The sequence below is a fragment of the Centrocercus urophasianus genome, unplaced genomic scaffold (genome assembly GCF_019232065.1).
Source record: "Centrocercus urophasianus isolate 14NV4802_14NV808 unplaced genomic scaffold, USGS_Curo_1.0 seq_20, whole genome shotgun sequence".
Taxonomy (NCBI): Eukaryota; Metazoa; Chordata; class Aves; order Galliformes; family Phasianidae; genus Centrocercus; species Centrocercus urophasianus.
In genome coordinates, this window is record NW_024884756.1 from 19,783,169 (window position 1) to 19,797,554 (window position 14,386).

Here is a 14,386-nt window from a genome sequence, read left to right on the forward strand (position 1 = left end):
TTAAATTTGTTTTTGTGCCACAGTACACAACCAAGCATTTCTTAGTCTTTTTTCCTCTTTTCTCTCAAGATATGAATATCTTGAATATGAATAAAACTGTCCAAGTTGTGCCATACTTAGTGGATTGTAAGTAGTGACATTAGTATAGAAATTTTGCAAGGAGGAAAGAATGAACTAACAGCAAGTTTGATGCCAGAAGAATGCTTTCCCTAATACATGGACATAATACCTCAATTAAAAATTAGGAAAACTGGTACTAGTAGATGTTCTGTGCATTTCTCAAACACTGCAATTTGCACAAAGCTCTTGTACAAATAGTTTTTCTGGTCTACATCAACATGGACTTATACGTGAGACCCTTTGCTGTGTAACAACCTTCTTTATGGTATTTACTTGTTATGAATACTGGCACATACATGCCAGAAAAGATACTTGTGCTATCCTTGAGCTCTGTCCCTTTGCCACTGCTAAGATAGCAGTAGAGATAAAGAATTTAGCTTTGACATTCTCCAGGAAACCTGGCTCTGAACATGGGTAGCTAGCTGTATGAATCTCATCAGAGACTGCTACCTTCAGTCTGTCTCTGACATGTCTGCTCAGGCTGTGTTGACTACTGGCAGATGCTCACTAATTAAGTAATTCTGTAGGAAGGCATTGGCAGTCTGTAGAAAAGAAAGAATGTCAAAGCAGGGAAGCTGAAATGACTTGAAATTATTTATGCTAATTCTCAACACAGATCAGTAATAGTCAGCTGAAGACCTCGAGGAATTTCTGCAACCAGTGTTTCAATTCCCCTTTTGAGGCAAATATGAGACATTAAGCCATAACTGAGCAGCCTGCAGCTCTATCTATGTTTGTTCTTGTTTCTAAAGTTTAGCGTGTCAGGTAACATACTTTTATGAGAATTATCACAATGGCATGTATGTCTACAGTTTGACTTCAGTAGAACTTAGTGAAGCAAGGTGTACTTCAAACTGTCTCCATCTGAAGGAGAGGTGAGCATTATTTACAGCAAACAGAGTTCTTCAAGTCTCTAGAATTCAATGTATCTGCATAGATGGCTGGAGTTATCTTAGTTTAGTCTGTGCTGAGCATCCCAGTGCCATCTTGTTTTAGAAGACATTAAAATAGGTTTCCTCTTGGAGTTCTGCTGGGGTCTGTTCCAGCAGCAGTTCCCTAGCATGTATTTCAGTAAGCACAGTGCGCACAGCAGCATGACTACTCCTGTTTGCGTTCCAAGGAGGGAGCATCTCTTCCTTCTCTCCTCCCTGTTTATTAATTTGTCCAGTCATAACGCACCTTTCATAACGTCTCGATGAGTTGGCTTTTTAACTCCTTCAAAGTTGCTTCAAAGGCATCAAAATGTAGAGCACTGGATTCTAGCAAAATGTATGCAGTGCCTCCAGAAGGCATGAGGTTTGTAGAATTACCCACAATTACTGTTTAACTGACCTCCCTAGAGCTCTGAGAGAGAGATTTGGGCAGCATACTGCTTCTGTCCTAGTATGTTGCTTCCATAATATGATGTAAACACAGCAATATAGCCTTGAGGGCCTAAGATAATTTCACTACTTGTAGCTTATTAATACTACATAGTTTTTGTGCATTTCCCAAATCTCTGGAATCTAAGTGAATTTTTCTCACAGAAAAAGATTATGCTACTGATGGTGTTATTTTGTGGTGTGTTATGAGGTAAGCTAATACATTACAAATCATTTGATCTTTTAATGTATTTTTTTTCCAAAAACACTTTTCTTGTTAAATATTTTGTATTGTTTAGATTTTGCAGACTTCACTGTTGAAGACTTTCACACCGTTTACTTTTTTAGTTGTATATGAAAATCCATACTGTAAATTTATGATGATTGCCATTTAGCGAATTTGTAGTTTCTTCTGAACTAGTATTAAGACTAGCATTTTAATTCACTCTTATTTTGTCCTTCGTTGCAACTATTCTGGTTAACGTTATTTGAAAGCATTAAACAAAGATCTTTTAAAGAATAACATTGCAACAGGCTACTGCGGGGTATACGTGATTCTGTATCTCAAATCACCAAATGCTCCACATCATTTGAAACTTTCTCGTATTACTTGAGTACAAATTTATTCCACCTCACTAGTTCTTATTTAATGTATTCTCAGAAACACAGTTCAACAGCAAAATGATTTAGTAATCATGATATGTAATGTGGTAGAATGTTCATTGTGATAATCCAAAAGCAAAAATAAAATAGTAGCAGAGTGAAACCATAATGGTAGCAATGGGAATTAATTGTAGTATATTGTGTTAATCTGAAATATGCCTCAACAGGGCAATGCACCTCTAAGAAAATAAATGGTTGTAATGTACACTTACAGGAGCAAAATGTATTTTGGAGTGTATTGAAGAAAGAAGAAAATTTCTTGGATCTGATCCTGAGTTTACTATTGTAACTCTCTATAAAGAACCAAAATGACTTACCTGATAATATGTGGGTGCTTTTTTGTAGCTTTAGTGTTAGACAAGTTCACCTGTCAGGCCGACATACACAGGCAATTGCATTGCGCACAATTTAGAATAACGTGATCTGTTTCCTTCTGAGGGTGAAATCTGTTTTTGTGTAGATAGCCAGCGTAGATATTGCAAATATAAATTACTGAAACATAATATTAAAAACAAAGACTAAATTGTACTACCTGTGTAATCTTGTTGAGTTAAATCCTTTACATGTCCTACTGCAATTAAAATAATAAAATAAAATCAGTAGTCATACCGTAAGCTGAACAGAAATCCATCAGCATATTACATAGGATATCTTTATCAAATGTATGTCTGACTGACTTGGTGAATCTCTGCAAACTTTGAACCTGTTCATCTTAAAATCAATTTTTCGTATACTTAAAAACATACCCAGGCAGATGCCATTAATTATTATAATTCACTTTTTTTAAGATTATCTGATGAAAATAGAGAGTGCGTCTAGATCTAGTTGCAATACAAAATTGTGCTATTCCCAATTGTGCTGTTAACTAGCTGGGATTTTGGCAAATTGCTTAGTCTCCAGGCACTGAGGTTATTTAATATGAGAACTAGATGTAATGGTTTTAACTTCTTTATGATAGTAAGAAGTTATTATTTAGAAATGCTTTCAGAACTCCTTGGAAAAAAAAGATGTTACCAAAATTTTTGTTATACTGCTGTATAGTTGTAGATTAGATGCGTATAGTATTCCATAATGAAGGTGGGTGCAAAAACCTGTCCCTGTGCCTACAGCAGTATGATCAGTGGCTGTAGGCATGTGTGTGCATGCTCCCTAAAACCTCACCCACATGCTGGAATGCAAACGCAGAAAAGGCAACTGTTCAACAGGATGCAGTGCAAACTGATTGTCCTGTAAAAAGAGAATTACATGCAGATTTGGTTTCATTTAAGCAAAAGCAGGAGTCAGAGAATAACTTCCTGATTTATTGTTATACTTTAGTGGAAAAAAATGATTTTATCATGTCTGGAATAACAGCAGAATAAATCAGCCCAACTTTCTAACTTATTTAATTATGCATCATAAAATTAGCTTCACAAGGAAAACAATTCCATAGTTTATTCCACACCTATACTGCACAATATCATGCAAAATGATGACTGTATGATACAGTGTAGTTTTCTATCTACAGAACTGCAACAAGTGAACATTCAATTTTATCCTTCAATCACACAATGCCAGTAATACGCTGCTATTATGAATAAATTAAAACAGACCTTGCAAGCAGAGCTTTACAGCAGGGAAAACGTATGACTCTTGTGGTCTATTTAGTGCTTTCAGTAACTTCTGCCATAAGCAATAATAAATAATAAACTGTTTGAAAATTACGTAGTGTATTACATTTCTGTAGCATCTTTTATCCCAAAATATTTGTACTCTGCAATTCTGGCAACCTCTTGAACAGGGAATAGCAGCCACCGTGTGGATGGAGGTGTGGTAGTTTTCCCGAAGACATCTAGGACAACCACCAGCTGTTACAAAAATGCCATGGGATAATACTGCTTTTTCAGAACAGACAGGACGTTGTTTTCAGTAATTTATCTTGTATGAAAAACCCATACTTAGTAGTTTACTGGAACTCCATGTCCTTACCTGTGGTAGAAATTCACCTTCAGCTAGCCATTGGGAAGAACAGTTCCCACTAGTTGAAGGTTATGCTAACAGTACTCAGAAATGGGTAATACTCTGCAAACATTGGTGTTGAAGTATACGGTGGCATCAAGTACATGCATTGAGCACAGTGACTGGCAGCTTGCCACGTGGGTTAATGCTTCCAGTTAAGTGACTGTTCTACCTCAATCCATAGACAAAGGATGACATTATTGCAACTGTGCAGTTAATAACCTGCCACACCGTTAACCTCCACAATGTTCTGTTCTCAGATTAGGTTGAAAAAGCTGCTGAATTTTTCTTCAAAGATTATTTTTTTCATTTAAAATGTTCAACTGGGGAGACATATAGTGCATTAATAACCCACTTATTTGGTATCCTTTGTTGCAGTCTTCTGTTTATTGTGTATGAGAGTTACATTTGCTTTGTGTGAGCACTGGTTTTTTTTTGAGTTCAGGACAAACTTCTGAATATTATAAAAACTAATATATTTTCTAATAATAGTAAACTATTTTCTAATAATAATAAACTAATTTTTTTCTAATATAAAAATATTAGAGAATTAGAAATAGTTTGTTCATCAACTTCTTTAGAAGTACAAACATGGAACTGATTTTTTATTACATTTAATTTTTTATTACACTTATTACATTTTTATTGCTTGTTAAAACAAGCAAAAAAAAAGTCACATCAGTCCAGATTTTGGTTTTGAAAATCCCTGGGACAAATGTTACCTTCAGTGTCTCAGAAAAGCGACTGTTTTAAGTCTAGTCACCATAAAGGTGTTACTGCAGAACACAGCCTGTGTGTGCTTGAGTTTAGTGCCTGTGGTGTTCCTAGTAATCAGCATTTCAGGCTTGCTTAGTTGACAACTGAGGTTTGAACAAGAGAAGTGCTAGTGTAAAAAGATAAGCATAACCTCTCCCCTGAAATGAGATTAGCATTACTGACAGAACTGCTTTTTTAGATAAATCCCCACTCTTCACTGAAAATCTCAGTTGGTAGCAATGTTTTTTATTTTTACTTTATTTCTCTTATATTGACAGTCTCTTTTCTCCCTGGTTTTATTTCTATTATTAGCCCATGTGAGCTATTCAATTAATTGCAATCTTTATTCTGGATTAGTACTTACCCACAGAAATAGGCTGTATAGTATATAGTTGTTTTCAAATGAAATGTTAAAGAGAACGGTAAAGCAGTTTCTTATCAGTTGATGGTCCAGTAAAGTGTACTAGAAGAGATAACAGCATTACACCAACTTACATAATTATTTTAACTAATGTATAATCAGATATAATGGTCTTCAGTTCAAATAGCAGCACAATAGTGTTATCTCATACCTTTGCAATGTGGAAGTTTGAGCATCTGGGAGAAGGGATCACTTAAACGTTTTGCCCCAAAAGTACCTGATTAGAATCATAAACTAACTTAATGCTTTAAGGCTATGCTCTGAATAATAAAAAGTTACCCACCCTTACTGCAGGAACTGTCAATATCCAGAGGGATTACTTTTCAGCCTTCATCCTAATCTAGAAAGTGGCTGAACAATTTGAGAAAAGAGGGTGGACGATCAAAAGACAAAAAGGATCAGAGGTGTATGTAAGGTCTTCACTGAGATTGTTCTTTAGATTCTTCTGGTAAGTTTGTTGAACTCTGAAAGCTATGGAAAATCCACCTTGACTCATCGGTGCTTTTTTCTGGGTTTTGAAACTGAGGCAGGCTCATAGGGTGTGCCTGATAATGGCATGTGGTTATTCAGGCTGTGATCAACCTCTCGAGTTTGTCAAAGCTTCGGGGTTATTTAATCTCATGGAAGAAACAGAAAGCAATAGCAAAATAAAATCTTTATTGATGAAGCACAGAGCAAGTGAGAATGGCGTAGATGAAGAAGACAGACTTTGTTACCATCATAGAATTGTAGAATCTTGCAATCACAGGTGTTGGGAAGGACCTCCAGAGATCATTGAGTTCAACTGCCCCACTAAAGCAGGTTCGCTACAGTAGGTTGGGCAGAAAAGTGTCTGGGCAGGTTTTGAGTATGTCTAGTGAAGGAGACTTCACAACAGGTCTGAGCAGCCTGTTCCAGTGCTCTGTAATAGGCACAGTAAAGTGACTATTTTTTGCTTGTTTTATGGGACTTGCCCCTTGTTCTGTTGCTGCACACCACTGAAAAGAGCCTGGCTCCATCCACTTGACTCCCTCCAGTGAGATACTTGTAAATGTTGATAAGATCCCCTCTCAGTCTTCTCCAGGTTGAATGGTCCCAGATCTCTCAGCCTTTCCTCATAGAGAAGATGCCCCAGGCTTCTTATCATCTTCGTAGCCTGCTGCTGGACTCTGCAGCAGTTCCCCATTTTTCTTGAACTAAGGAGCCCAGTACTAGACAGAGTACTCCAGATGGCCTCGGCAGGGCAGACAGGGATGACTATCATACTAAACAATGCACAGATCATGCACAGTATTCACATACAAGGGGCTACTACAGTAGTTTCCCCCAACATATTTAATCCTAGAACTACTGTGAAAAAGGGCAGATATACATCAATGCAGTACTCTAATTCTTCCCCCAGGGAGAAAAATAAATATATAAACACTTTGTTACTAGCAGTTTTTCTACTTGTGCTTAGCAGTAGCCGAAATATTACCGGACAGAAGAGCTGCGTGTTTTCTGTGCCGGCACCTCCTGCTCACCCGGTGTGACACCGGCACAGCTGGCGGTACTCGCAGCCAGGCTGCCGCGGGCTGTCCGCACCTGGAGGCGCTTCGCCCCGCGCCCTGCTGGCAGGAATGGGGAAGGGCTGAGCCCGAGGCGGCGGCCGGGACGGTTTGCTCGGGGAGAGGAAAATTCCAGCCGAGAGGAGCGGCCCTGCCCCCGCGGGCCCTGACGGCCGCGGCCGAGAGAGCTCGTCCAGCACCGGGCGGGCTTCGGGCTGCAGCCGGTGGGTGGAGGCGGGCCGCGGAGGGAGGAGTCGGGACGGGAACAGCGAGACTTTGTGTCTGCGCGGGCGGGGGTTCCGCGTTTCAAGTTTCTCGCCGCCAAGTTGTTTTTTTTGTGTGTGTGTGCGCGTGGTTTGTTTGTTTTTTTCGTTTTCATTCCCCGTTTCTCCGCTCGAGGTGTGGTTTGGCGAGCGGCCGCCCCGGCACAGGCAGCCGGATGCCCGCGTTCGGGGGTGAGGCGGGTCGGGGACGCTTTCCGCAGCCCACCCCGCGCAGGTGAGGCGGGTCCCGCAAGCATGGCTGGCTGTTCTCCGCAGACGGCCGTCCTGCCGTCCTCCGGGTAAGCGCGGCGCATCGCTCGGAGCGGGGTAGGGGGGACGGGGGCATGAGCGGAGCGTGTAGGGCGCGCGGTGCGGGTCCCAACGGCGCGGGCTCCTTCCACGCGCTCGGGCGGCGGCGCCCTGTGGAGCCGGCAGATGGAGCGGTGACCGTTAAACGGCTGCGGGAGGGGCGGGAAGGGGGGCATGGCGCGCGGTCCTCCGTTCCTCGACGGCACTCGGACGCCGTCTGAGCCGGGCTGCGGGCAGAGGGGACGAGGGCGTCGCGAGCCCTCACGCCTCGCCCAGGGCGCGCCCGTCATCCGCGGAGTACTTGCCGGGCGGCATTGCGGTGCGGGGAGCGGCTCCTCGGGACCTTCTGTAACCGCCGCTGTCCGTGCAGAAGCCGCGGTGGTGTGGGAGAACGGAGCACGGCGTAGCGCTTCGGTGGGAGTCTGAGAGGTAAACACGCAGCGTGTGTACGGGGAGAAGCGGGGGCAGGCGTGCTTGGTTGCTGGCGCCAGCCCTACCCGGCGGGCGATCAGTCGCTTACTGAAGATGCAACTCTCAAGAGATGCTTTGTATCTCCGTGTAGCGAGGTGGGGACGGGGCGGCAGGAGGGCTCGGGTGTGCGACGGAGGGCCCTCACCCCGTGGCGGGGCTGGCATGCGCCCTGCGGCTGGCTTTAGGGCGTTTGTGTTTTAGCCGAGGCTTTCTGGGAGCTTTTGTGTTAGTTGGCTAACTGGTTGCGCTATAAGCTCTCAGAGCTGGTGGTGGTACTTGAAGCAGTGATCAAATCAGTGTGAATGATGGATGGTGAAGCGAACGTGGAGAACTAATAAGGTGCTTCTTCAGCTTGGTCCTTACGTCAGTCCCACGTTAATGCATGGCTACACAGAAGTGGAGCTGACAGCTCCAGGCAGTGTAGAAGGTATAGTTAAGTACAGATAATTACTGCATTTCTAAGTCTTCTGTACATGGGTTCAGTTGAAAGAACTGAATGTGCGGGGATGGAGCATGATAACGGGTTAGGAAGGCACTAAACCACTGTGCCTTCAAGGTCCTCTGTTCTCCTTGGGGCTGGAACACAAAAACAAGTGAAGGCCACACCAGCAGATCCCACAGACCTGCGGCCTGCCCTAGTGCTGCCGGCTGTGCTGTGTTGCTGCTCTGCCTCCCCGAGTCAGGAGGGCTCGTGTGTTCCCTTCATGTGGCTTCAGGCACTCGTCAGCGTTCGCGTCTCAGTTTTGTAGCTAACAGCAATGCTTGTTTTCATTAGCCCTGCAGGTGTATTTTCAGGCTTTTTATCAGCTGTTCCCACATAATTTAGTGCTTGGAAAATCGACTTATCATTCCTTACTTGTTACAACAAGATTTCAACCTTGCCAGTCTTAATTACTTCCTGAAGATCGTCTCCTTTGCTCATCCAAATGCTGGATTTGGGGAAAAAAAATCTGTGTGTACCAGCAGCTCCCTCCCAGTTACTGACGAGGGTCCACAGACTTGCGTTAGAGCAGTCAGCAGTGCTGTAGTCCTGTTTGCTGGGTGAGATTAGAGGGAACATTGTGTTTTTGAAATGGTGATATTGTTCAAACACATTACTGAATGCTGTGGCATGGCGTTGTGACTCCTCCTATCCTGCCTGACCAGGTGGGGAATGTTGGTAAAACACAACTGGAATCTGTTAGCAGCAAATGTGTTCTTTGAAGCTGGGAGGTGTAATCTGTGGTAACTGCACAGCTTGGTAGGACTGATGCATACTGCCAGGGGGGCGTAGATGTGGCCATGCTGTGTTGTGAGTTTTCATGCGTTGCTATTTAGTTAGTCTTGCAATTTCTGTATAATGTTGTCTTCCACGTTATGTTGTGGCTCTTCTGTATGGAATTTTCTTATTCTCTGGGATGAGCCAGACATACTTTTAATACTTTTATAGTTCATCCATCTTGCCTTGCGTCTGAGGAGCACTCCTGGCAGCGCACTCCTGCCAGGCCAGTGACACAGAGAGCTCCTGTTCAGAGCTGAATTGGCTTTGTGTTGTCACTGTACTACGGGATGATAGGAAAATGTGTGTCTTAATACTTAAAAGTAATAAAAAAAAAAAATTGACAGTGGGTGGTATCCAGCATCTTGACCACAGTTTTCCTACTATTACAAGAGCAGTGCTGAACCTCTGGTGTAAATAAATTTTTATGTTAACAAGGGGATTTCACTACTTGACAGAGACTTACTGTAAAGTATTGCCAGTAAATGTGCTGTTAAACTACTGGAGCAAATTTGAATTTCAGTAAACTAAAGATTTATTTTCTTTCAAATATCAGAATGACATTGAGGTATGCCTTTTAATTCAGTTCTAATCGGTTTATGATAATTTTATGATTTAATTTGTTCCCTTTAATCACACGTATGTTTACTTTCAGAAAGCAGCTTCTGTTCTGCCTTAGCAAAGCAATAAAAAACTTTCTATCTTTATTTCTATATCTCATGAGCACACAGCTGGGGGCTGCAGCTTTTCTCCAGGGCTGAAGGCAGAGAGGTCAGTGCAGAATGGGGCAGTGCCTGGGTGCTTCGGAACCTCCTCTGGTGTTGTTATGCTCCATTCCCTGGCAGCTTGGCCTGGTGGACATACTGAAGTTAATAAGAGGAGCAAGACAAAAATCTTTTCAGTTGGTTAGAGCTGCCTTTGAGAAATAGATGTGGGTATTTACAGAAAGAACAAGAAATTTAACTTATCTGTTGTGTGTCTTTGCCTCAATACAACCGTTGAGTTCTTTTTATCAAGTAATTTCAATCAGATTACAGATCTCCAGAGACATCAGCTGTGGTTCAGTGTTGAAAAATGTCTGACATCAAGCTTAAAGAGCTGGTTTGAGCTCTCTCCCTCTTTTTCAACTTGTCAGCTGAGTCAGTTCCCAGCTTGGCCACAGATTAGTTGCAGTACGAATGCAGATCCTCTGTGGTGTGAAAGGGCAGTGCTGATGGCAGGGCAGGTGGTCAGCTGCCACACCATAGCAGCAGGTTGGAGGGGAAAGTGGAGAATGCAAGTTTGCCGGTTGGTGAAATGTGGGTTAGGCCTGGAACTGCATTTTTACTTCCAATTAATTGGCTGTCGCTAATGATGTGCTTACTACTTTATCATGTATAGATACTTGTGGATAAACACAATACCGTTGTGCTTTCGATAGCAGTCTCTAGAATCAGAATGTATGTTGGCCTGCATGCAGTGGGCCATCCGATCTTAAAAGTACTCTATCTCTTAGCTCAAGAATTCAAGATAAATAGCTAATTTTTTCTTGTTCCCATGACCCGATGAAGAAGAACTAATTAGAAAAATAACAAAATGGAAAGAACTTTGAGAACTTGTGCCCATAGCATTTGCTGAGTGTTTAAAGCAGGGAGTTAACCACTTTGTGGGTGGATCCCAATCAGGAGCCACTTGAATGTTCCTGTTCCAGGTTGTTGTTTGTCATCTGAATTTGGAATGTATATGGAACACTTCTCAGGGTGATTTTGTTGTTCATTTTAATGTGTCTGCCTTAGCCAAGGCAACATCGAATATCTGCATGACACAGTGGTGCTTTGAATTGAATGTTGTTGTATTTAGTGGCTGGTTTGGATATTCAAACATTGAGTCTGAAGTCATAACTGAGTATGTAGCAGTTACATTCCCTGTTGGAGTATGTTGCTGTGGGAATGAGATCAAGGAAACGTTAGGGGGCTAAGGAATGAGGATGCTAGAGTGAAAATCTGTGTGGGAGGGTAGTATACAAAAGAGAAATCAGCAACTATTTCTAAGCTTTGTCCAGCATGATGCTACCTTCCAAAAAGGAGAGCTAGTTATTAGTTCAAAGGCATGTGAGAAAAAAGGTGTTTTGGACCAGAATATGGGTTTGTTTCAATGTTATCTTATGTGAAGTTCTTCTTTTCTGTTGTTACTGGATGCTTTTGTTAACTTTATAAGAGACTGCAGTGTTCATGTAGACCTGAAGATCACTGTTTATTTTGAGTAGTAGCATCTGTGTTGGGTGGAGGAAGAAAAGGGCCCATTGTAAGGATCCAAAGGCTTAGATCCCAGAGGAGACCTTTATAGTCATCCCGTCATCTGACAGGTAAATTGAGTCACCAGGAATGTTTCAGACTTACAAACAAATGGTTTCTCCTTTAATCTACTAACATCTAAATAGGCCTCCCTTCAGGAAGCCCAGCACTGCTTCTGTTTTTTGACTGTAGTGTGGAAGTTTTCTCAGTGTTACAGCAAGTTGCAGCGTGGCCGCTGTCGTTTCCAGCTGCTGCTGTTGTAGCCTTGTGCATGCTGGAGAGTGGCAGATCCGAAATTATCCAAGCAGCTCTTAGTTAGCGCCTGCTCAGCTAAATAGTTCTGATTTTTTTTTTTTTTTTTTTTTCTTGAAATTTGCAAGCCAGTGTGAGTTGTATCCACTCCATTAAGAGAGCGAGGAATGCAGAGTGTTCTTTTTCATGGCTGCTTGCAAGTTAAAACAGGTCTTTTCTTCCTTCTCACCTGGTTCTCCCTAGCTCCCCAGCAGCTGACCTGCTGCTTTGGCTTCATGCTCACGTGGCTGCAGGCTGCTTGAGAAAGAGCTGCTCATTGCAGGAGCATTTGCTGCTGCTGTACTCTGCAACTCAGTGAGTTGACGTCAAAGCATTCGAGGATGACAAGAAGCTGTTTTCTCCTAGACTCCTGTAGAGTTCTGTGGCTATGCCCAGCATTAGCACAATGAAAAGGAAACTGTGCAGCATGTGTCAATGGGGAGCTCAGCAGGGGAAAAAGCAACGCTGCTTTGACTTGTAACAGGCAATTAAAAATTTGAGATTTCACTTGAATACTCTCCTAAATATGGTTTCATAATTAAAAGTGCAACTCTTTGTATGAAAGTAAACTTTTACTACTTTGAGCTCAAGTAGGGGCATTCTAACTTAAAATCTGCATGGTGATGGTTAAGTGTAGAAATGTGCTTTTCTTTCATAGTTAAGGAAACATATTTTTTCTGCATTATGAGTGCAATTCCATAGGAATCTTTACCAAACTAAGAGTTCCTGGATTTGTTTTTCATTTGCTTGGAGATTACAAAGTTCAGAAAGGGCACTCCCATTTTTGTGCATCTTTCAGTGATTGTAAAGGATCAAAAAGATGAGTGTGGGTAAAAGATGCATCCCTAACCTAAGAGTGAAATGTCTCCCTGGGGAGCTTCTGTGTATGTCAACTGTTCTTCAAGACTAGAGCTGTCAGGATTGCTATTTTTGGTTAAAGAAAATAGAACACATAAATATTTTTGGCTAGGCATGAGCTTTTTCCTGCAAGAAAGCATCAGTTTTGTTGTTGGGAGCATTAATTCATCAAAGATTTAAATTGGAGAAATAGCTTCCAAAGTGTACTTTCTTAGCTGCACCTTAACAATTTTTCCTGCACATTTATTTGAATATTATTATTTATCTCTGTTCTGTAAGTATAACCACTTGGTTTAGAAAATGTAATTTGATTTTGTGTAAATTTATGTATCTAAATATGTATACGTTTTAAATATATCTAAGTGAACCTTTCCAGCTCGCCAAATAATGTAAATAATTTCTGTGTGTTTGACTTTCTCTCAAATACCGATGATCGTGCGTTTTGTTCTTTGCCCTGCATCTCCCCTATTGTCACTATGAAGTGATGTCTTAATTCTAAAGATCACTCCATTGCAAAATAACAAAATTAGAAACCTGTGTGTTTGTCTTCAGAATCAAGTCCCTTTTCACATTCGTATTCCTAAAAAGAATTTCTCTGTTGGTTTTAGAAATCTTATTTTAATTTGCTTTGATTTCTTGGGCATTAATTCTCCTCTTGGGTATTTTAGCTGCTTTCATTTCAGACCTTTAGATAGATCATCTTCCAAAGACTAAAGCTCTGTATGTGGTTGTATAGCAGCTAATTTTTATGCTTTTATCTACTGGAAGGCTTCAGTATCTCTTTCAGCTGTTCCATAAGGCTGTGTAGTTAAATACTGATATCGGGTTCTCACCAGTTTGATGATGTCCTTTCCCTAGACCTCTCCAAGCATGGCAGCATGCTGTTCCTCATCATCGGGTAATGATCTGCTGTGGAATCTGGTTGAGCTGTACGTGGATGTTGTACTTTGGTCTTGTGGGCTGTTACCTGCTTTGGCTCATATAGCATCAGAGAGCTTGTTCCAAAAGGGTGATGAATGCTTGCTTGCAAGTTATTAATGTGCAGATATTTTCAATGTGTAGGTAATGAGATAATTAGAAGTACAGTAGGGAAAAATACAATAAGTTGAGTTCTTATCATTTGTAATGTTGTCAAATGTTTAAGTATCATTGCGTTGCTCTTGACCTTTGTAGAACCTAGTCCCCTGTTTGCTGCCAAGCTGGAGGGCAGAACAGTTGGATGCTATAATGCAAGTAGAAGATAATCTGCTGAGCTATCTGATTACAAGGTCTTGTGACAACAGTGTTGAAAGCATTTTTTACCTAGGAGGTGTATCTGTATTCCTGCAACTCCTTAAGTTGTTGTCTTTTTTGTTTATTTGTTTTTGGTGGGGTTTTTTTCCTTTTTCGGGGGAGAGTAGAAAGAATATTTTCTTCCATATGATATGTACAGCAGTCAGAGGATTTTGTAATTAAAATAACTTTCGGTTTTTTGCTCTACACTGAAGGAGAACAATCATATCTCCCCTGCTTGCCTCCCTTTTGGTATAGTGAGGATAGTCTCAGCACACAAGGTAATGCTTGTTCGCTTCCATAGAATAGCAAGGTGGAAAATGAGTGTTATAAAAGCAGTCTTTCAGAGCTGACTGTTAATGGCAAGGGAGATGGAGAGAATCTGAAGCAGTGTATTTTGGAAAAGTAATAAGGATCTGACATCATTGTCTGAACTGCTGGAATCTGTCTTGATTCTAAGCATCTTTTTTTGACTGTTCTCATATTTCCGCTGCCCAAACGCTTGCAAACTTTCCAGTCTTCTTCCCAAAATACACTGGTGTAATG

The 14,386-nt window shown here is 41.6% G+C and overlaps 1 protein-coding gene across 1 annotated transcript in view; it reads left to right on the plus strand.

The window, feature by feature from the left end:
- The first annotated feature begins 7,093 nt into the window (after positions 1-7,093).
- COBLL1 (cordon-bleu WH2 repeat protein like 1) overlaps positions 7,094-14,386 on the plus strand; it is a 75,250-nt gene continuing 67,957 nt past the window's right edge. The window contains exon 1 of the mRNA XM_042822690.1: positions 7,094-7,407. Within this exon, the coding sequence (XP_042678624.1) occupies positions 7,364-7,407 (44 nt within the window). The 5' untranslated portion in view covers positions 7,094-7,363. The remainder of the gene's footprint in view (positions 7,408-14,386) is intronic.